At 38.7% G+C, this 24,898-nt stretch overlaps 1 protein-coding gene across 1 annotated transcript in view; it reads left to right on the top strand.

Annotated features, from left to right (window-relative positions):
- Positions 1–23,731, top strand: part of LOC105929849 (uncharacterized protein C14orf132) — a 42,630-nt gene extending 18,899 nt beyond the window's left edge. The window contains exon 2 of the mRNA XM_012867768.3: positions 21,123–23,731. Coding sequence (XP_012723222.1) covers positions 21,123–21,359 — 237 coding nt within the window. The 3' untranslated portion in view covers positions 21,360–23,731. The remainder of the gene's footprint in view (positions 1–21,122) is intronic.
- Positions 23,732–24,898: the final 1,167 nt, after the last annotated feature.

The following is a 24,898-nucleotide window of genomic DNA, read 5'->3' as shown; positions in this document are numbered from 1 at the left end:
ATGCCCTGTTCTGATACAATTCAATATTTTCTCAGGCCTGTGATCGTGACTCCTTCGCTCCTTCGAATTTAAACTTTGAAAAGCTTCTTGATAAAAAAACTTTTCAGAGTAACTTTGCTGTTTTCTCAGATTTTTTTTAAAAAACAACAACAACAGAAAACAAAAAAAGTAAAACGTTTTCATATTAATGTTTTTCAAATTTTTTTTTTTTTAAATATTATTCTTTCTAATTTCTCTTTTTCAAACTGAGTTTTATGAATTGCATTGTTTTAAAGTTTCTTTTTACAGATTCCATTTTCTTCACCTCTTCCTTTGCAGACAGGAGCAAAGACGTATTTCAATTGGTCCGCATGGACGTTATAGACATTTGTATTGGTCGATGTGCACGTCAAGAGCAAAAAGTGAATGAACTGTGTTTCTACAAACTACTTAAAATCCCTGCCCCTTCATTCCTGCCTGCTTCCCCTCATCCAAACAGACCTCTGTGCAGCCAAAGCTTTATAAAAATACAAAGTTTCACTCATTTTATTTTAAATGGGAGGCATTTATCATGCATCTCGTTAGACACTTAAATCATAAAATCAATTTCTTCCCTGTTTGCTGGAACAAAGCTTGCTGGGCATGAGGCTGTTGTTATTGTTTTTTTTTTGCACATGTGGGTAAGTTTAGAGCCGCAAACATTTCATAGTGGAGTCAGACAGGATCAGCATTTCAGTAGTAAAATCAGATTTTAGCTTTAAGACCTGCAGGGGGAGCGTAGCCTTGGATCCTCAAGTGTGGAGTCAACTGCCTGAAAACCTGAGATGTGTAAAAACTGTTATTTATTAATCCAGATTTATTTGGTTTGGAACAACAAATGGTCAATGAGCCAAAGTAACTGTTACGCTGTATGTAGGGCTTCTAGCTACCAGTTAGCTTGCAGACAAAGTCCTTGTTTCACCTGTTTTTATTACAATAGTTCAAAACACAGACACACACAGAGCAATATTAATAAAACATTGAATAGATCTGAGAATAAAAAAGGAAAACCTCACGCACAAAACTATTGTGGAACATAAGAAACAGAATAAACATTGCAGCTCCACCATAAAAGGCCAAATATTGCTTCATAACTTCAACCAACTCTTGGTCTTGTCATGATGGGGTATAAGGAGGACTTGAGTACAGAGTGGTAGCGGTGCAAAAATTAAGAATAAAAATAAAGATCACCATATGTCTCATACATAAGGAGATCCAGCTGGTAGCACATCACTGCAAAATAGAAACGAAAAGTAAGCAACATTTTTTTGAAATTAGTGTATTTTTTCTTGATTTGAGCAGGTAAATAAGACTATTTGCCAATGGAATAAGATTTTGCACCTAAAATAAGAACAATTAATCTTCATCTGATTTCAAGTGCAGGTTAGCTAATAATCTTGTTTTAGGGGTAAAAATACTCATTCCATTGGCAAACAGTCTTATTTACCTGCTCAAATCAAGAACAAATACACTGATTTAAATTTTATTTTACTTACTTTTAGCTCCCTTTTTGCAGTGCAGGACCTGGACTGGGCATAGAAAAATGGCAAATCAAAAAGACGGAGGATTGGGCGGCAAAAAGAGGCAAAAGAAAAAAAGGTTGTGCAACAGGGAGCATGAAAACAATAGCAGAAACCAGCAATGAAAACCAGGACGTTTAAATACAGAGAGAGGCGTGGAGAAAAGTGAGGCAGACACAGGTGAAAACAAGCAGGAGACGAGAAACAACAGGAAATATTACAAAATCCACTAATATATAAACTAAAATGGAAGCAACTGGAGAATGTAAAAGCTAAAAATGGAAATCCCAAAACACAAACGGCAAAATGGTTTAATCAGAACACCTTGGTGTGCAACCAGAGGGAGCTACAGGTGCAGAAATGTGTAAAGTCACAGTACAGCACCAGGCCCCTTTAACACAAATCTAAGGTCATGACAAACATACATGTTAAATGTTTTTCTCTTGAAAATGTTTAGTATTTTTTTGCTTTCATATGAGGCTTTCTTTGTCTTTTTAATACATCAGGTGTTTTGTTTTATTTCTGTTACTTCATTCATCGTGTAAATCTCTTTAAATCACAATGTGCAGGAATGGTGCGATACAAACAAACTTGACACGCCTAGCTCTGTATTCACCAGAAAAAAAAACCATCTTTCATAAATAATACAGATTAAGAACAGACAGGAGGAGCGTGTACTGGTCGTTGCCCCACATGGAGGCTTGTGCTCATTAAATAAAGTCCTTATGAAGGATTTTTGCGAGCAGTCATGAGTGCATATTGAAAAACATGCATTCTGTGCATCGCCTTACTTTGCAAACTAAGTTGCTGTGATAGGTGAAATTTTAATTAGGAATGTAAATAAATATTAATATATCATACCACAGGAGGAAAATAAATCCATCCTGCTGTGGATTGCAGTAATTAATGAGACATGTCGTTAAGAGTAGAGCGGCAGATGAATGAAAATGATGCAACATTTTAATTATTCAAGCTTTGATTAAGCTCTGGATTATCACACAGTTTTTTTCCTGTGGTTGTAGAATTTCTTTGTTTAATGTGAACAGTTTTAGGAATCTAAAGATATCATATAAACAGTGACATGTCTGATGCAATAATGATGTTATTAAGGCATGTTGTGAAGTGATACTGTCCTTGAAGAAACACCTTTTCACTCTATTGGAGACGAAAAGTGCCTCACTGTGTGAAATTATGGAAGCCCAGGGAAACCAGGAGAACCTTCAGGACCGGACATGACAAGGTCAGGAGTGTGATAGCTGGAGTAAAAACACAGGGAGAGAGCTGCCGTTTGGCCTGAATGCTTCCCCGCTGAGGCTTTGTGCACCGGCCTCTCCGTTCTGTCACTCTTTCACTAAAAGAAGGAAAAAGAAGAAGAAGAGTTTATGGAGGATGATTTCTTAAGTGACTTCCCGTGTTTTAGGGTTGCACAACATTAGGAGAACACGTAGTTGGGATATTAATGTTGAATATTGCAAAATCAGTTTAAACCAGCGACTCCTGCTCAGCGGGTAGAGTAGTCGTGTTGTAGTCGTAAGGTTGTGGGCTCCATTCCTGGTTCCTCGTTTCGATGTGCCCTTGGGCAAGACACTTAACCCCAAGTTGAGAAAGCTAGAGCTTGAATCCCTCATTCAGCTACGGCCCTAGAACCATCACCAAATTGGGCCGATATTTACAGGACAATACTTAACAGACTGGAGATTATTAAATATTAAATAACTTTAATGCATTTAATTGCACAACACATCCTTCCAGATATGTGGGAGGATGTGTTGTGTTAAGCAGTTATCGTCTTATTTTAAAACTTTGTATTTTAGCCTGTGCAAATTCTCAGTTTTCTGGGTCATCGCAACGGCAAACAGGTTTAAATCTGAGGCAACAGGACTTTCGCTCAGCTTTTCTGAGAACGTTTCAACACCAGATAGATGTCTTTAACTATTGCAAGCAGTCCTGAGTGCATATTGTAAAAACACCTAACCATGGTAAAAACACCTATCTACGGTAAAAACACCTAACCAGGAGTTTTCAAAGATTCCTTTTCAGAAAAACTGAGCAAAAGTCTGTTGCCTCCAATTTAAATCTGTTTGCTGTTTGTATTTTAGCCAATGTTCTTAAAAATCTGGATAATAATGAGCTTAAAGAATATTTCTGTGCAGCCAAGAACGTGTCTCATCATCAGTCTGGTTTCAGGACACAGAAGTGTACTGTTCCAGCCACCGTTAAAGTTATAAATGACGGTAGTTAGATGCCCATAACTACTGTGCTGCCCTTTTAATTGACTTGTCTAAAGCCGTTGAGGATACGATCCTTTGTCAGAAGCTGTCAGATGTTGGTTTATCAGATAACGCTGAATCCTGGTTTTCTAATTATCTGTCAATCGTAGGTAATATGTGGTCGGTCAGCAGAATACCCAAACATCACAATAAATAAATAAAAACAATGACAGGCACACCAGCAGAGGTTGTAGAGACCCACAAGCACCCTGGCATAGAAAGTGACAATAATCTTTCATTGAAGTCATGTTCAATAGAACGTCATAAAGAGGTTGAAGATCATGGATCCTGTCTATAATGGACCATTAAGGTTCATAAAAAGGTATCAATATCTCACTTATCATTGCACTATATATTATCAGGTCATCAGACCATCATTATCAGTCCGTAGACTCATGCAAAATTACATTTTAATCTATAAAGCCATCCTTGGACCATTAATGCCTTATTTATGCTCCTACTCACTTTGATTATTTTTTAAATTTTGTATTATTTCATCTTATTAGCTGAAAGTATCGCTACACACAAAGCACCAGCACAGATTTCAGTGTTATTAAAACCCTTCAAACATGCACCGAAAAGCCCTTTTTGAGATTATCCCATTGCTCCTAAAATATAACACTAGATTGGTTAATTAATGCAATAAGCATGCGTGTGAACTGTAGTAGATTATGTCTGTGCATATGCTTGAATTCTGCAGAGCCGAGAGTTAAATACATGTTTTCACCTGTGAGGCCAGTTGTAGCTGCGCCGGTTTGCAGAAATCTTGGCTAAAAAGGAGATTTTGGGGAGTTTTCCTACAATCAGAGGTTTTCATTTTATGTTGATTGGACCAATAGAAAAAAAAAGAAACTGCACAAAGATTTATCCCAGACAGAAGGGATTATTTCAAATATCAGTAGAAGAAATAATTACACATCGGCTGGTGAAAGTGATATTTAGAAAGACATCTGTGCATGTTGTGTGTTGTTGTGTGCTTACTGTGAGGCAGCATAGCAGGGGGTTTGTCTCTCTGGCCGGGGAGGTGGCTCCCCCCTCAGCCGGTCTGGGGAGGTTTACTCTCCAACAGGAGGAGCAGAGTGGCTTTCATCGCCATCCACCGGAAAAGTGGATCAGCTCTGTGTGTTGGGTCTGATGCTGCTCTAAAGGGCTGTCTGCTCCTTGTTTCCATCTCACTCCTTTAACCCACAATGCTTTTCTTCAACAGCGTCTGTATATTCTTACATTTAAAGAAATAAGCGAATAATGATTAAAACAAGCAGGTAAACGAACCTTTACATTTTAAACGTGATAATATAATCACAGCTGCACCTTTCAAAGAATATTCAACTGTATTAATTTAGCTTTTTTTTTTAATTCACCACAATCTTTATGATTATTCACAGAAGCAAACATTCAGGTCAGCTTTGCTGCACAATCCAAATTCTCATCCAAGTGTGGAAACAGAAGGGAAGGAGTGAGCAGCCAGTCGGTCGGCTTATCCAAGATGACTCAAGTCAGATTAGCTCAAGGTTGAACAAAGAGCTGTGACTGCTCACCAGCCATAAATCAACGCAGGTGCTACACAAGTCCAAACAAAACAGGTGAAACTGGAAGGAGACAAACATGGACAGGCGGACTTTGTATACGGAGCTTTTCATCGCGCTAAATAACGCCTCGTTGCTTTTACTCCCTGCGGTGGAACTGAAAATGATTTGCACCGTGCGTTCCACCGTGGATCTTCCAGTCCCTTAAATGGAGACGGGGAACCAGGCGAGAGGAGGGGATGTGCAGAGGAAACACGTCTGTGCCATTCCTCTCATCGTTCTCACATGCAGCACGAGACAAGGAAGAGGCGAGCAGCTAAAGCAGGGAGCTTCATTTGCATAATGAAAAGCACCAATAAAGCAAAGTGTAATCAGCGTAGGTGAGTCTGAGCCTCTTAATGATCGCTGGCTCTGCTGTCTTACTCCAGCACAGAAAACATATTCATGGAAGGCCACCAAAGAGCCACGAAAACACCTGATCTTTTCTTTGCGATGCCATTTTGCCCCCGTACACACGGACCAGTGGTAGTAGGGATTGTAGGAATCCACGGATACTTTGTGGCTGATTTCTTATGACAGAGGTCACAAAGCTCTGACCTGTTAATATTATTTTAGCCAATTTCTCTACAGCTGAAAAGCTTTCTGTCTCTCTTTCTTTGCATCACGGAAAATCTACTAGTACAGTAAAGACTTTCAGACCGGTAGACAAAAGTACTTATACCACACCATACCATATCAACTTTATTTATGAAGCACTTTATACACTGACAGGACCAAAGTGCTGTACACAATCATAAAACACAATGCAATTATAAAATAGAAAGGATCGAATATACAGGTAAAAGTCAACTTAAAAGAATAACTGCACATACTTATCTTTTGCACACGCAAAATTGAGTCACAAGATATCAGAATCAGAAATACTTTAATAATCCCAGAGGGAAATTACAGCTATAGATATCAAAATCAGAATGTTCTTTAATCGCCACAAACCAGCAAATTTGACTTTGGGTCCACTTTGCTTTCAACGAAGACATTCATAAAAGACATACATATAAAAAACTAAATAAGGATAAAAGTTGCATTTTAATATGTCCATTTTTTTTATTTATTTATTTTTATGTATTTATTTTTACAAAAGATGTAGATTTGGTTGGATTGGTGCAAATAAGGCTGGTCTGGTTCTGGGTACTCTGACAGTTCAACGGCCGTCAGAGAGACAACAAACTGTAGCGCCACCTAAAGGTAAAAGCCTAAACAGGTTGTGTGGAGTCTGCAGAGATGCAGGTGAGCAGAGGTGGCAGTAATTACTGGCAGCAGGTGGAGCTGGTCTGGGCTAATTGACTGAGGAGGCTGAGCTGATTGGATAATGGCTGATTCAAGAAAAGTCCAAAACAAAACAAACAAAAACCTAAATCATGACATTTATTTGGTCTATGAAGGCGCTCACTAGCATTATAACCCTTAAAGACAGTTTTTTCCTTCAGTGCAGTTGAACAAAATTTTGTTTGGTGCCATAAAAGCAACATGAGTCTTCAAAAAGAAATAACTTGTTTTATCATATAATACAGGAAATGTGTTTACATTTTAAATTAGACAACATTTTTATTTTTGTTTTTGAAGTATATATATTTTTTTCTTCAATTGGATAATTATGATTCATAGAAAATGTAAAAAAAAAAGCACATAGTTTGCAATCTACTGACAAAAATAAATAACTTCATAAAAAGGAAAATCCCAACACCATTCATTTAATTCTTTGTGGAAATGCTATCCCTGTATTGCATGAAAAAATTAAACTGATAAAACTAGTACTGTAAAATTATATTTAATTACATTTTAAAACTTTTATGGCAGTTATTAAGAGCCACAGTGGAGCCATGCGTGGCTCTAGAGCTGCAGACTGCAGACTTGGGGTCTGGGCTAATTTAAAAATAAATAAAGATTGTCCAGCTTAGTACAGTCGGGGGTTTACACAGCTCTGCAGTTAAACAGGATTTCACCATTAGTTTAAGTCAAAGACGTCATAATTTTGTTTTTAGCATCCTATATTAGCATCTAGCATGATTAGCACAGTAAGCATTCCCAGTAGGAGACACTGTGTGTGTCTGCTCTAGAGCATGCTCTTGATCATGATTAGTTTTTTTTCCTAATTTAGGCATTGATTTAATTTTTTATGAGTGTTTTTTAATCAATAATCTCCCGATGTTTAGTTTTCATATGATATGATTTTTATTATTATCAATGTTTCGTGGAAAAAATGGAGAAGTTTTGTCACTCCAAGATCTGATTGGCACTAAAAAGCTTTCAAAATTAGAGGTTAATAATAACTATTAAACATTGTCTTTTTTTTTCAAAATTCTAATATTAGTGGCTCTAAATTAGTTTTACTTAGCTGAACCAAAGGCAAAAATGGCTCTTTGGATGAAATTTTGCAGAACCCTGGTCCAAATTTGAACAAGGAAAATCTTTAACAATGTTTGTCATTGTTAAACCAAATCTGGTGTTTCCCTAAAAAAAGTCAGAGAGTCATATGCATGAACCTTTACACAGACGCTCACGCTAAAAGAGCAGCAGACCAGAGCGGGCTTTGTCTGCTGCTCTCTCTTCTGTGACCCGTTCAGCCGAGCGAGAGATCCGGCGCTGCAGAACAAAACTCATTAATAACTTCAACGTGCAAGCAAAAGCACTTTGTTTCTGAATCAGAAGAGAAACCTTTATAGAAGATTTTTCCACACATGATTAATTGGAACCGCAGAGAGAGCAAAGGACACATTATGAGGAACCAAACTATCAACTTTGGCATCTGTAGCCTTAAAATTGGTAGAGGATAAAATATAATTACAGGAGAGAATAATCGTGATTCCTTGCCAACGTGTTTTAAAGATTTCTCTCAAACTTTTATTCCTTATTTCTCTCGACTCCGACCATGAGTCACAATAATGGGACAGGAAATACTTTCAGGTCCAGGTACAGTCCAGAGAACAACATGAAAGTGATTTATTGCTCATTCATGTTATTGGAGAAGTATAATAAACTTTTTTCTGTCACACCAAACTTCTGTTGCTCTGACAGATTGATCGAGGCGTCAAGAGAAAATCACTTGGGCTACTCTTGTTCTATTGGGTAAAAAGATTTATTTAAAAATGGTGCTTGGCCGCTGAGACAGGAGAAAATCAATGAGAGCTGAGCCGTAAATCTGGCTTGTAAGAAGCAGCCTTGTAACCAGAGGTTTTAACACCACAGAGATGGCGACCAAGGCTCTTTCAAATCCCCAAGATTTATGACATGACCAGTTCAATACGCTACCATCTGCTGCGTGAACGGGCAAATCCCTTGTTTTCTCTACAGTGGCAAACCTTTTTTGTCCCAGCGCTGTGAGGTTAATCCTCCAAATTTTATTCATGGTTCACCCTCCGTTTATTTATGTTGCTGGTTTGCGATGTCATATATTGCCCATTCTGTCTGCCAAACCTTGTAAATGAGGGTTTATATTATAAATGAGCCAATCTACAGACATCATGTCCACTGGTGTCTTCTGACAATCTGTTAAAGTCGCTGTTTTTAAACTGTGGCACCAGCACTAAAGGTGGTGCTCTAAAATAATTTACGAATTCATTGTAAAGAAATCCTAATGAGCCTTTCTGTCATTATTCATAGTAGGACCAGGGGTGACGTCACACTGTGTGAGAGAAAGTAAAGAGTCAGTGTTACAGAGCCCTGCAGCTAAACATGAGCTTACTATTATTTTCAAACAGAATAATTAAAGTATTTTCACAATTAATGCAGTAAGCAACACAAACTGCAAACAGCCCTAAGTGTGTCTTACCTGTAAAGTTAGTACTCTACAGTACTTTTTAAACACTTAGCACCAAGATAAAATATTTAAGGAGACACAGCCAGTCCCTTGGTTTTAAATGCAAGGCAGCCATGTTGAATTTTAAGGTTGTGGGTTGGTTACAACCTCCAAATTTCCCATTTAGAATTATGAGCTCTCTTTAATTTTCTCCTAATTCATACAATGGACATTTTAACTTCTGAATAAAAATGGATCGTGCAGCAAATAAATATTATCCATCAATCAGTTCTGCATTTTTATCGGGATAACAATATTTTTTATTGACATGAGAAAACAAATCTAAAAAGTCAGTCCTCTTGTGTCACAGTTTTCCATTTAGATTGTGATTCTTGGGAAGGTTTGCTCTTTGTTTTAGAACCACTGGTTCACAGCTAAGGCCACATTAAGATATTATCTATTATATTTAGAAACTGCACCTGTATGAAAAAGAGCTCGGTACTTAATCACACACAGATGCTGGATTTGGTCCTTTTTTGTTGGGTTTTACAGAGCATTGAAAAAGTGTTCAAGAGGGAGGAATACTTTTGCATTAATCTAGCAATGAACTGTAGCTTTATCTCATGGAGAAGATGAGCTTCTAGTGACAGCAGCTGCTTGCAATATGCTTTGTGATGATTGGCTGATTCACAGCTGAGATCATCTGCTCATTAATGTGGCCACAGAGCACCAGCGCTAAAACCTGCTGCTTAATGTTCGTGTAGAAAAGCACCTTAATGAGATTCCCTCCGTTTCATTCACCTCTCAGCTCTACTGCCTTCCCCAACAGCACAGCTTTCTGTTTACAACACATTTGCCAAACTCTGCACACAACTTAAGTCTCATTTTTCAGACCTTGGTGTTGTGATGCACACCTGCAGGGGAACTGAGGCACAGAGGGAACGAAAGCGTGTGTTTGTGTTTGCAATCACAAGGAGCGGCTGCAGCAGCATGAGAAAACATCTAACGTCTATTAATGAGCGTCTGTTCATTAATGTACCAGGCACTAATAATAAAAACACACTAACTGCTGACTGTAGGTGCAGCGAGAGCTCCTTAAGATGATCAGAATTATTAAAATCACCAACAGCCGGTTTGACTCTCAGATGTCCGCAGGACAATTTCTTGTCAATATTTTATTATTTTAATTTAATGTAATCTCGACTCAGTTCCCAAGAAGAAGGAAAAGGTGGGAGAAGCTGGAGGAGGAAAGCTTTCCATGTGACAAACCTCCAGACAATGGGCCACCGGTCACTTAGCAATCCACTTCAGACTTTTCACGATACCCACGATAGGGGCCATCCAGTCAGAAGTAGGGTCCCTAATCATGATTATTTACAAAGGTTATCTCCTAAACTGCCATCAAGTGCTGCAGAAACCTGTGTATCCCCCATTTGTTTAACTCATGTGTATGGCAGCAGGGAAACACCTAAAACATGTAGGGCAGCGGCCCCTGAGAAGCAGGAATGAGAGCCACTGCACTAGTGCCTGCTGTTGCATATTCCACACATACCAAGAATTACAGAATTACAAGCACTATGCCGCCATCTAGAGGTCAGGCTTTGAACCAGTCACTACTAAGTTCACTCAATTGCACACTAAATACGTGCATCTATCATGTGTATATTCACATTTATTTGATTTAGCTTCTGTTTAATAGAAAAACAAACTGTGTTCTGGTACATAATTAAATACAAAGAGTAGGCGAGGGAATAAAGAAACAATTGGGAAGATGTTTACACAATTATATATCAATGTCATAAGTCTAAATTAGGGTTCTAATATGAGAGCACACAGTCTGTAACTATAACTTACAGACTATATATTACTATATATTCTTTAATGAAAAGATACCGGATTAAAATTATTCAATAATGTAACAAATTCTGCCAAATGTTGAAGGCCCTGCAGCTCAGTTTAAATTAATTTTTCTTTGTGTCTGCTTCCAATAAAACTTATGAACCTGATTAACGTGAGTTATTAATTGACGAGCAGAGGCTGGAGTACTGAACAGGGAAACAGGAAACAGATTTTGAGTCAGAGAGGCTCAGCGTTCAGAAATGCAGAAAACACAAGGGATTAAAATCAATATAAATGCTGGTGAAGCCAGTTTCTGAAAATATGTCTTGCTGTGAAAGCAGAACTGTTAAAAGTGCAGAAATGGCTATGATGACTGAGAAAATCAAAAGTCTTGTTTTTTTAAATTGACTGTGCGTGTAATGTCCGGGACAAAGTCCAATGTTTGTCACAGCAGGGATCCACCTACAGCTGAATTGTTTTCTGGAGGAGAATATTACGTTTTTATTTGTTACCAGTCAGAGGAAACCCTCATAAGTGCCTCTCCATCAGTCAGCGGAGGAAAGCTAACACATTGTTGGGTTTTTATCTTTGTGAAAACACAGACTTTAGTTTCCAGCACAGCTCAGACGCAGTTGTTTGCTGTGTAACTAAAACCACATCAGACCAGTCGTTGCTGGTGGGGACATCAGACAGGAGGCAGTTACAGCCACGCTGCTTCACAGTTGCTGCGGACGTCCATGGAAGAGTGCGCAGCTCCTGAAGCAGCTGCTGGAGAATAAATCAGAGCTGGGAGAGCAGAGCAGATGGGATTGCTACATCTCCACGGTCCTGTTGGAGAGCGCAGGTTGTTGCTGCGCAGCGTGTTGCACAGGTGTAGAAATCACACGTGGTCAAGAAGGTGTGGAATGTGCAGTTTGGGACATTTCTCTGCAGCTGATCACTGAAGTGAAGTAATTTTCCATCTGATATTTCTCATCAGAATAAATAATTATATTAATGCAGCACTGTTCCTCCTAAAGACCAACCAAGCTTACAATAAGCAAGTCATCAATTAAGATTAAATCAATCTCAGATAGTTTAATGTTGAATTTTAACTCAGGGTGAAATCATGATTTAACTGACCATAATGGATGACTTTTTCTTTTAAGAGCAGCATTTGTGTTTTTTATTTTTATTTATTACAATGAATCCATCCTTACAGCAGATGTTACGGTCCTTGCTCCATCATCCAAAGTGTTCTTTTGCACATCTCTGTTATAATTGTTAATATCATAACCGTGTAAAGTATTTCTATATATTGAAGTTTGCTGTTGTGTATAAAATCTACGATGTGAGCGTTGGAAACTGAAGTCAAATTCCTGGTTTGTTAACATGAACTTGGAGAATAAAGTTCTTATTGTAATTCTGATCAATTCAATAAAATTTTATTTATACAGCGCCAATTCACAACACGTGTCAAAACCACCAAATAATTAATAATATTAATAATAATAATAATAATGATGGCTCCAATCTAATGCAATGATGTCTTATGTGATAGCAAAACATGCTTTTAACAAGTTTTAACAAAACTGACACATTTGCTTACATGTTAAAAAGTTTTCATCTAAACTAATTTCATCTAAACATTTCACTATGGGCCTTATCTACTGTACCTTCAGCTAATCAGTGTTTTAACTAAATGTATCTAGCAGGGATGTGTTCAGAGATAATGCTGCATAACAAAATAAAAAGAGGTTCTGTTTATTAATTTTTTTATTGTTAAGCATTTCAAATGTAAAAAAAAAAGACCAGTATTAAAGTTTTGACTTTCCGTCTATCATCTACATCTAATGCTGTGTGGAAGCAGGTGAAGCATGACAGCAGAGAGAAAATGGTTTGAATGAGAATTAAAGCATGACTGAAGACAAACTGTGTTGAATCAAACCTTCTTTAAATATCTAATTAAGAAAATAGAAAGTTCAGAGTTGGTTAATGCATGCAGGTAATTTGCTTCTGCTGATTCCAAAGCTGTGCAGCGCTAAAGGAGATATGTGCTCTGCATGCAAACTGACCGAACCAGACGCAGTTAATCCTGCATGTCAGTGCAGAAAGACCAACGGTGTCAGACTAAGATTAGGCATCTCGATTAACTACAGCTGATTACGTTCAAACTGTCTAACCAATCAACCGTGGACAGCTGTGGTCGCCTTGCTTTGTGTACGGCTGCGTTTGGGCTGCTTCTGCACATGAATCAATGGTGCGGTTCAAAGCCAGAGTAGAAATACAGATAAGCAAAATGAATGAGAATCACTTTATAGAATAGCGGTTGGTTACAGCCTAAAACAAACCTGCTAATCTTCCACTCTCAATGTTGGCATATTTAGATCTTCTTTTCCGTGTCTTCCATCAGAGCTTAAGCACTTGTTGCCTGAGCCACAAGTAAACGGTCCGCCCAGCTCTGTGCATCCATATCATATTTCCTGTTCGTATTTATCCCACAATCTGGGCTCCAAAAATAGCAGAGCTGGATGATCAAATATTTAGCTTTGGTCTCACCACTGGAATATTGTTGCACACACTCCCAGCATCTAATTCATTTTTTCCGGTACACTTCCCCGTTTGCAGAAGAGCTCACTCCTGCGGACAATGAGTAAGTGATAAATAAAACATAAATATAAAGTATGCAGATACGACTGAGAGCATCAGCTCTCTGTTAGGCTGGATCAGATGCAGTTGTGACTCCAAGGAGAGTTTTTTTTTAAATCATCCCATTGTTCACATTGTTTTTGAGCAGTTTTTAAATATACAACCAGACAGACTGGATGGCTAAGACAGGCTGATTTATACAGGAACAGATGAAAGTGCTGTAAGCAGACTGAACTGTGGGAGAACCTTTAGGCTAATGTCTAATGACTCGGTTCCTGCTGCAACAGGGAACGGATGTCCAGAGAAAGATTTCCTGCTCTGTGTAGGAGTCATTCTTTAAATGTGTTTAATTTTGGAGACCAAAAGCTTTCAGTTAAGATCTCAGTCTTTTTCTCCACATAATAATTAGAGTCAAAATAGATGTAAAAAGACACAACCTTCCACAATCTTTTGATTTACGCAAATAAATGTTCCTGCTCTTCTGTATTATTTGTTAAAGTTTCCTTAAACTTGTATGACTGGGGTTAAACATATTTGGTGTTTTTCTACAAGCTTCTCGATGCTGTTTGCAGGAATTTTGGCCCATTTCCCCTGGGTCAGGTTTTTAGATTACCTTGCTCACACATTTTCAGCTCTGTCCACAGATGTAACCTGATCCTCTGCAGAAGTCCCATTTTTTATCAAAGCAGTAACTTCCTAGCTGATTTCTTGAGATTTTGCTTCAACATTTCCTCATGATGTCAACTACTTAGTTCCTCCAGGAGCAAAAAAACCACAACATGATGGTAGCACTCCTGTTCTTATATATCTTCCTGTTTTATTTAGATTTTCCCATGATGTCTCAGAGGGACATAACGTGTTGAAGACGTTGATGCTTCCAGAGTTTTGTCTCCTTTTAAAACTAATATTTGAAGAAGCTGAAAGATCAACAACATCACCGTCTTGGTTTTCGCACATTGCTTTAGGGTTAATTTCAATACATGTAAACTCCTGAATTTGAGAAATTCTCTATATTCTTCTATAAATCTGTACCTCTGCATGGTTCAGTGGTATCAAGGTATTTTAAAGTTTTAACAAGAACTGTTTTTCTTTTTTTCCCCATGATACTTCAGTTTAAAGTCTTTGCATTTAGTTGCCAGAGAAGGAGCTGGACAGTTTCGACCCAATCTGGCTCCTACTGAAAATGCTGGGCTGAAAAAATAGCTTTGGGCAGGTTGTTAAAATCTGGGCTGCTTTTCACATTTGCTGTGTTTTTAAAAAATGTTGTTTCCTTGAATTGATTTTATTACTTAATATCTTTATTTTGAAATGTCGAGAATTTGTCTAACCTGACATCATCAATGATTAATAGCCATTGGTTAATCAAGTGTCACTATGAAATGGTATTGATCAATGTAGCATGTGAACGTCATTGTGTTGGTTATTTAGTTGTCTGATTGCACATTTTATGTATACTGGAGCCTGTATATGCAAAGTTTTCTTCTTTTTTTTTTTTTGCTTTAGTGCATGTTTGTGTTATTGGCTTATTTTTTTATTTATGTGTAATAGTTATTTTTTACCAAGTTCTCATGATGGGAAATTTGATTCTTTTTACTGATTCGAGTCTTTATCAACAAAGTGACTCAGGTTTTTGAGTCACTGAGTCAGTTACCCACTACAGTGTAACACTATTTAATGTCGCCCATTGAAGATTAAAAAAAATAAACTGCATGATTTTCCAATTGTTTCAGATATGGCAAGTTTCGTTTTGCACTGAATCATGCAAACAGTGGTGATTCATTCCCTGAAGTTGTAATTTATCTACACAATAAAATATTTCTGCTTAGGGCACCCAAATGGCAAGCACCTTAACTAAAGGGAGTGTATCCCCTCGCTCACTTAAAGGCAGGTTATGTAGCACTATACATAAAATGAAACTATTGTCATTTTCCTAAAGTTTATTAAGTGGTGAGAATCTCATAGCGGTCTGTGCACATTTCTACCCAGAGAAATCACAAACTTCCTGCTAACAAAGTCAAATTTCTCATATTTATTATCTGATATCTGATGCTGAACATTGGGAATATTTTCTCCTACAAATGAATCTGAATGTTGGAGGTTTCTAAAATGGTAAATGCAGTTTCTCAGAGCTTTCCTCTTCTGACATCATGCAATGATTCATTGCATTATGATTTGTGTGTGTTTTTAAACCTTTAAGTTCAGATCTTGAGCCTCTCAGACAGACTGATTATCCGTACACCAGACAATATTTTTAGAATGACATCTTTACTATCGTTCTCTCCGCTGCTGATCTCCGCTGACCTTGAACGTTGCTCATCTCTGTGTGTAAGAAGAAGAAATGTTATGACATAGTGGACAAATCAGCAGTTTACAGTGAGCGAGTGGGGAGGGGACCCAGGTTGCTGGACTCGTAGCACGCCTGCCGTCCTCCATCATGCTCATGTGGGCTCCCCAGAGTGTGTCACGTTATTATTCACCACCAGCGGCTGATGAACTGAGTAAGGGAAGAGCACAGGCCTGTGTGTATCAGCCTGGATGGTCATGGGGAGATGGTGTAAGAAACAATTCCCGTGGATGTCAGCGCTCAACATCCATCTCAGGTCTTTTTAGAATTGTTTTTTCTTGCATGTTCTCAAAAAATGGATTTTTGACACAGACTGGGACGGTTCTGCTCTGCTTGCACATTGTCACCTACCCTGAGATCTACACTTTTACATGCAAAGTCTAACACTCCCAATGCTCAGGCTGTTCCCATCACTAAATCATTTTACTGGACACAGCTGACATACATATTAATTTTAAATCAAGCACTGTTCTTTAAAACAAGTATGTGTCTGACTATTTTCACCCCTACTTATCTCCGCTGAAAGCCTCAGAACCACCCGTGTTTTAAAACAGGTGCAACAATCCTGATAAACCTGAGGTAATCCCTGTTCTTTTATTTTCCTTCAACTCAACTTTCCTATAATGAAACACAGCACTCAGTGAACAGCTGGCTTCTTTCACATTCAGTTCAATTCAATTTAATTAAAATGTATTTATATAGTGCCAATACACGTCATCTCAAGGTTCTTTCCAAAGTCAGCTTCCATCAGATCCTCCAGGTTGGTGAGAAAGTTTCCTCTCTAAGGAAACCCAGCAGGTTGCATCAAGTCTCTCCAAGCAGCATTCACTCCTCCTGAAAGAGCGTAGAGCCACAGTGGACAGTCGTCTGCATTGTTGATGGCTTTGCAGCAATCCCTCATACTGAGCATGCATGAAGCGACAGTGGAGAGGAAAACTCCCCTTTAACAGGGAGGAGAACCTCCAGCAGAACCAGAACCAGGCTCAGTGTGAACGCTCATCTGCCTCCACCCACTGGGGCTTAGAGAAGACAGAGCAGAGACACAGAAAGCTCAGAAGCTCACATTGACCCAGGAGTACTTTCTATGTTAGAGAAGACAGAGCAGAGACACAGAAAGCTCAGAAGCTCACATTGACCCAGGAGTACTTTCTATGGTAGAGAAGACAGAGCAGAGACACAGAAAGCACAGAAGCTCACATTGACCCAGGAGTACTTTCTATGTTAGATGGTAATAGAGGATGATCTGCCTCCCCTGATGATGTCACAGCTAACAGAACCAGACCAGACCAGGTGTACCTTCTATGAAGAGGAAAATGACAGAGAACAAAAAGTTAAAAAAAATGCATTGACGACAAACAATGCAGATTGGAGAGCAGTAGGAGAACTCAGCAGAGTGAGAGAAATAGACCCTGATGTCCTCCAGCAGCCTAAGCCTATGGCAGCATAACTATAGAGGTAGCTCAGGGTAACATGAGCCACTCTGACTAGAAGCTTTCTCAAAACATTCTAACATACCATTCAGTAGTCTTCTCCATGCTTTGCATAGACCATCCCATAAAATTTTTTTATGAAACAAAATAATTTTGAAGTGGTCTGATCTAATATTTAATCTTTTCAAGAAACTGATTATTTTAAGCCTTAATTGTCAGAATATATTAAAAAAGTTAAGATTAATGACACAATGCAAATTGCATATCGCTTTATCTAGTCCAAGGATCCAGAAAGAGCTGCACCACCTGATGGTGGCGAGCTACATTTTAGCCACAGCTGCCCTGCAGCAGACTGACAGAAATGAAGCTGCCAGACAATCTGTGTCACAACCTGACAAAGGCAGTGAACTGACCTGGGGTTCTAACCAGCAACCCACCAGTTACAGGGTGAACGCTGCAGCTCCTGCACTACAGCGCAGGAGCTGTTGGAGTTAAATCATTGAAATACATTTTAATGAGTACAGCTAATGAGGTGGACCTGTAAATTAAGTATTACCCATCTGTAAATAATTTTAGTTTTTATCTGATGAAATTGGGTTTAATGAAAATCCATCAGGAGAAATCCCAAGCTTAGAAACACCTTTACTATTCATTTAGGGTCTAATGATTCATTTCCCAATAAGCTGATGCTGAAAACTCCATTGTTTGGGTTTTGTAAATTAAGTAAAGGTTTAAAAATGTGTTTGAAAGAGTTGGGCTTTATGCATAATTCTAAGGCGGTGGAGCAACCGAAAAACACAGAAAGGGTTATTTTTTTTATTTTCACCAAAAACATGCTTTATGAATTTTAAGCTGTGTTTAAACAGTCTGTTTCATGCAAAGCAATCCAGTCAAATTATAACAGTTGGTTTTAAACAAGAGGATTAAATTCAGCCCAGATTCTTCAGACCAACAGTTCAACAGCTGTTTAGCTTTAATAGAAAATAGTCAGATAACATCTCATCCGCTGCCAGTAAGTTATCTGCAAGTTAAATGAAAGGGGAAAGTCAGACAAGGTTTCCAACTAAAAAAACACTTTTGACCTCGCTGTTGGAAATTGACTCTAAATTAGGGGGAAAGACTTTAGACTCCAGTTGAACTCGAGGACAAAATGACTTGTGAAGGTCTCAGCAGGACAGTGAGAGTTGTTTACCAGGGAAAGTGGAAGTAGATGATCGGTCAAAGGAAGAGATGGAGACAAACAAGGAAATAAAAGCAGGCATTGAACCAGAGAAAAACAGGAAAGGACACACCGGCAGAGTCTATAGCAGGAAACACGGTAACAACAGCATCCACTTACCTTAACAATGCAGATCACATACGCTAATATGAGACGTAGATTATATAAACTGATAAACACTGTTTCTACAAAGGCTGTAACCTGTTTTCCCGGTTTTACTGGATCTTCTCACGTTGTTCTTCACCCGGCTGTCCAGGGATTTGTTGGCTTTTTGCCGCCGTGTTGAGCTTCTCAGTTTTTTCTGACATCGTCTCTCTTTCTGGGGCGTCTTTTGACTGCAACCTGCCATCTTTTTTGGCTCTTTATCTTTTTAGTCGAGCTTTAATTGTTTAAAAAAAAATTTAGGAGACAGTTAAGATTTGCCTGCTGGCAATTAGTATCAATTAGTAACAGAGAACCTGCACTAATAATTGCTTTAAACGTTAGTCAGTTGTGGAGTTCAGCAGGTGGTCTGCTGCTGAAAAGGCAAAGATCAGACATTTTCAGGAGGATGGTGGGAACTATGAAGACATTCAGATGTGCTCAAACAGATTAAACCTAAAGCAAATTCCCCCTTAATCAGGATGTTGGAGAATAAACTGTTTAAACAAAGATGTAGGTAATCAACCAGCTGCTACAATCCTCCTGATTTTTTATCTGTGAGTGGAAGTAATAGAAAAAAGAAACCATCTGTTTAATGTTGGACGGGTTGTTTAGCACTTTGGATGCATATGTTTGTGTGCACAGGGATTTGTGTGCATGTTTGTTTGTGTGTTCGGGGGGGGGGGGGGGGGGGCTGTCTGTCCAAACGGCGGCACCAGGCACCAAGATGGATATCAGCAGAATTAATTATGGGACACAGGGGTCCATAAACCTCCCTGATGACATCAGGTGAAAAGTTCATGGTCACATTCTGTCAGTAAAATCTAATTTTACTGTTTATTTTGGGGAAAAATGACTAAAGCCAGCAAAGTAAAACAGCCCGTGGTTTCTGTATAATGATGAAAAAGGGAAACGTGTTTCATTTTCTCCTCTCAGATGTTTGACATTCTGTTTAGCTGAAATTATTTCCTGTTTTGCTTCCACACTTCAATGCTCGCATCACATACAGCAATGTTATTTGCAAGGGATTAATTATAGTGTGTGCAGTCATTTGTGGCTACAGAAAGCACTTCCTCTCCGACCAGTCCACAGTGGCTGTGGTTTATTTAAGAGAGAACCATGCTTTCCCCTGGGTTTAAGTGGAGTGGAGCTGGGGACAAACAGAGCCACTGGGACTGAGTCTGAGATGCCAAACTGAGAGAAAAGGTGATGTCCAACCCTCAAACATGATCTATAGTTATAGATAAACATCATAAGAATGAAACTGTGTGTTCAAATGGGTGAAATAAGCTAAACTGTTAATTACAGTAGGTATTGGAGATGGAGCTCCTCTTTAGTAATGTTGCATTGTTCAAAACCAGAATCCACTTTATTGACCAAAACCTTGGTTTCAAGCACTCACAGCTTTCAAAATAAATATATAAACATTGGCGGATACGAAAAAGGGAATAAAAGGAGCCGTATGTACGTGTATGTGTGTGTACAGCCATATTTTACATGAAAAGAGAAGAGAAAAGGCAAGTTGTGTAGATTTGCTTCTTAAAATATTCATTGATTCATTGTGACTATACAGAAACCTTCTGCTTCCTGTTTTATCATATTTCAGATTTTTGGCTATTTATTTGGTCTGTATGACTCAAAGGGTAAATTATGATTGTCACAGGTTAATTTTCTGATACAGAATAATTCTGTTTTTCTCCCCTTATTGAAAACCAGAGATTTTAAATTCCTTTCTGACCCTGTTGACTTACCTGTTATTTAACCATTCTTTCTAACCACACAGAGAAGGCATACATTAAGTTAGTTAAATTCAAAAGCCTACTTTAGGTAACCCGAATATCATTAAAGTGTTTCACGACTGAAACAAATGTCCTCCACTTTGTAAATCAGAAAATTGTCGGCCTAAAGCTGGGAGACTTCTAAAGGTCTGCGAACATTTCCTGATCCACCACTGAAAGGGATTCTGGGAAACAACAGAGCTACCTGGCTGTGACTTCAGCTTCCTGTTATCTGCTGAAATACATGCGTTGTGCATTTACTGATGGGAAAGATTCTTGGATGGTAATTATCAGCTGTTTACTGATCGGTGGGAGGTAAAATGGTCTGATTCCTTTCACCAGCCCATTTCTGCACGCGTTCCTATGGAAACCCACTCCCTAGTTATTGATGATCCTCTCTGCGATCTGCGTATACGTGGAGAAAAGTAATTAGAGAGAAATTAGAGCAGCCAAATGACTTGATTGCAAGGCAATGTAAAAAAAAAATCATCTCCGGTTGTTGCTGTGTGGAAAAGTCAGGCCAGTTGTGAAATATTTAATTAGCTCTGTGTTTCATTAGGACTCTGATTATCCGCTGAAAGCTTTTCTTCCTTTCCTCTGGTTCCTGTTCCAGATCCCCGTTATGACCGGGGCCTTCATGGACTCCTCACCCAATGACGACTACAGCGGTGAGCACTCGCTCTTCAACTCCTCGGCGAGCGTCAACGCCGCGGCTTCAGCGGCCTCGGTGCACGGCCAGCCGGACGAGCAACAGTCCATGTCGAGCGACGCCATCTGGCTCTGGATCGCCATCATCGCCACTATAGGAAACATAGTGGTGGTGGGCATCGTGTACGCCTGCACTTTCTAAAACACACGATCAACCAGACAGACTTTACAATCACACATCCATCTTTTTATTTGGTGTTTTTTAATGTCTGGAAACACAAACAAGGGCCTGAAGAACAGAGACAGCCCCCATATCAGAATTTATCTTTCTCTGCATTTTAATTTCATTTCTGCCGCTGTTAGACGTCCCCTGATGTAGCGAAGCTCTGATATTTGACAATGATGTAAAGACTTCCAGTTTTCTTTGTTTATGAAAAAGGTTGCTGTTCTTCTGTATTTGACATCAGCGAGCCTTTTGTAACTCAAAATCTTTATGTTTGAGAAGACGATTGTGTCCATGACATCTTTTTGGTTGACATCTGATGCAATAGATCTGGGATTTCAGCCATTATCCTTCAGATTATTTGATTTCAATATTTTTTATATGTCTTTTTTCAACAGAGATGCTTTATTTGAGGTTAGCTACTAGAATAAAGATTAAATTAGGTTAAAATGCTGGTTAAACCAGGTCAGTCTGAGCAGCTGTGAAACCTGACAGCAGGGCCTGATCAGTGGGTGCAGTGATCCAGGCGTTTCTCTAGTCTGAGCCAAAAAATGTAAGTTTTGATTTAACTTTCTGTTTATACTCAAACCCCCACTTATGGTCATGAGATGTGGATCATGACCAAAAACACGAGATACTGGGTGGTTGACCGAGCCTCCTTTGTAGGGGGCTGAAGCCGGGTAGAGGAATGTGGGACAAGCCGGGCAGGATGAAGGTAATATTTTTTATATTAAGCAGGACTGAAGCCAGTCAACCTGTTGTCAGCTTATTTCTAACAAATCTTCCTGACAAAAAAAGAAGGGGAAAAATGAAAAATATATTTTGTTAATGAAATTTAAACATACCTAAATTCCAACAGAACATTTTTCTGCACTGCCGGGTTAATTATTAAGCAGTCGTCACTTTACAGTCACAACCATTTCTAAATGAATGGCTTCAGTCATATCTAACTGTTTTATTTTCAGTTGGATTCACATCTGCGGTTATAAGCTAAATATTATTAGAAGCACAAGTTAAACTAATACCTTTCAGATGCTAGAAACTAGTTGTTGTTGGGCCGAAGAAGTGAAAACTCGTCCAGGAGGGAATGGAAGTGCAGCGAGCTTCGATTGGGCCGATCTAACGTAAGCTGTGACGTGAAAGGAAAAGTGCTGAATGTCAGGGTGTGGGTTCTGTTGCCCATGAAATATTTTTTACACGTGAGACTTGGGATTCACTCCTTAACCGGACGTGCGTGGACTTTTAACAGCCGCTGTAGCAGCCGTGGTGAACAGCCACGTCCGGTCCTCTGTCTGCATCATTCAGACAAAGAAGTTAACAAAAAGTGTGCAGGATCGTCACCACGAGTATCTCTGAAAAACGTCAGACCCCATTCATCACAAAACTAACGCAAAACACTATTATTCAGCAGGAAAATGTGGGGAAAACTCTGTAATGTTCAGCAATTCCCTCGTCTTCTTCTGCTGCTGCACATCCAGCCCTGCAGACATAAATTTTCCTTTATTTAAGGAAAAACAGACTCACACAAGAGAAGTCTGTCTATAAAAGATCTTAGGACTGAATTCATCTCAGTCCAGAAATGCAGGAACAATCAGAAACACTTTAGGCATAGACAAAAATTCTTGGATGAAAATAGACATTGGAGTAAGAAGTGATTCCCGAGCCTTTCTTCATATTCTGAAGGCAGCTGAGCCACATCAGTCACATCCTAACTCGGACATGGTAACAAAAAACCAGAGACTCCAGCATTAATCTGCAACCAAAGACTCAATAGCTGCTTCTCACGTAGAAAATGTAACGTAATATTCTGTAGCCACATAAATATTAGAGCCGCTGGGCTCAAATCCTGTGCTTAGCTTAGACCAGAAGATACTGTGTTCAAAGTACAGGAAAGGTTGATACGGTGATGCTTCCTGTCTCAACAGGGGTGAAAGTCAGCTAGCTGTTTATTGTCAGGTCTTTATTCACATCAACTGATTCTGATTTCTAGACTCAGAATTAGAGAAAAATACACATGGTAGCTCTCTGCCAACTACTGTTCCCTCTGCGATTTACAACATAAATCCAAGATCTTATGGAGCTAAAACCCATTGTAGAAACACTATACTGTACTTCAATATTCAGTCAAAGGAAAAAAATGGCTTACTGTGTCTGTTATATCATGTAAAGAGAATTCAAATATATGTAATAATGTGTTAAATATGGCTGTACTTTTACATGTTTCAAAGATGAACTTTTAAATCTGGTTATTTTCAATAAATGGTTGAGGTAGAAATATTTAGACTTGTAAACCACATAAACAATGCTCTTTTTGTAAAGACCTAATGCTACTAATAAAGTTTCTGTATTGATGTAAACTGTTGGTCTTTGTTGACTACATAAATGCCTTTAGATATTTAGATATTTGGTCCATAAATGCAAATGCTGAACACAGGAGCTGATGTGTGAAGATCTTTTCAGTTTCATCTCATGTTTCTGCTCTTTCGCTGCTGCTCAGTCTTTTATGCTGTGCTGTCCTGCCAAAACATAGCAGTGATGCCAGTTTATAATTTACCTTACATCTTAACAAGACTGCAGCAGTTCACAACGTTTAGTCCAAAAAGGGATGAATCTGCACAGTAATCCATACAATCTCCACATCACATGTCCGGCCACTCTGTCGCTAACTTGGTGGGTAGGATCGCTTTAGAAACAGTTAAGTTTGACTACCAATGAGTATTAATTTCATTTTTATTTTTTACAAAGCTTGCAATGGTTATTTAATGTTGGATAAAAGGATGTTACAACCATGCAGACGGATCAGCAAAGCACAGTTTTCACTACATCCTGTAAATCAGAAAAAAGCAGGACGACAAAGGGAGGAGTTGAGCTCTGAACTTCAGTGAGTCTGGCTTGGAAACACCATCAAAAACATCAAGAAAATCTGCTCTGATCACTTTTATTCCAGTAACTCTTCTGCTCACGATTCAGTACGTCTCTGCTGTGGTTTCCTTAGCTACGTTATAGTAAACCTCCACATGGTAAACACCCGCTCTGCCTACGTAGTCCCCTACGTTATATAAGGTAATCATTGGCATTAGTTGCATCTGTACGCTTCAGAATGTCATCAGAAATGTTCTCGTCATCAGTGTTGATAATCTGTTACTGGCATCACGATGAATTAATGGTTTACACTGTCGCCTCACAACTAAGTTCTAGCACTGAGTTTATACACACACACAACTATACTAAGCAAATAAATCACGGATATTAACTGTAGCCCTAGCCAAATTAGTATCAGAGCTATTTGATTATCAATATTATTAATAATTATAATTGGATATTATTATTAATTATATGTTATTCTAGTCAAAGGTAAGCGACAATGAAACAATGTTTCCAAATGGTTGCTACCAGCCTTCAATGATTATCAGTTATTAACCTTATTTACATAAGAAATGGGTGTTTAACAGGTTGGGAAACTGAGTTAATGTCAAAAAAACAGGGACAGATGGATCCAGTATTCAGCCAAAAACAAG

The sequence above is a fragment of the Fundulus heteroclitus genome, chromosome 19 (genome assembly GCF_011125445.2).
Source record: "Fundulus heteroclitus isolate FHET01 chromosome 19, MU-UCD_Fhet_4.1, whole genome shotgun sequence".
NCBI classification, from domain to species: Eukaryota; Metazoa; Chordata; class Actinopteri; order Cyprinodontiformes; family Fundulidae; genus Fundulus; species Fundulus heteroclitus.
Note: the sequence above shows the minus strand (reverse complement) of the source record. Positions and strands in the feature narration are given on the sequence as shown.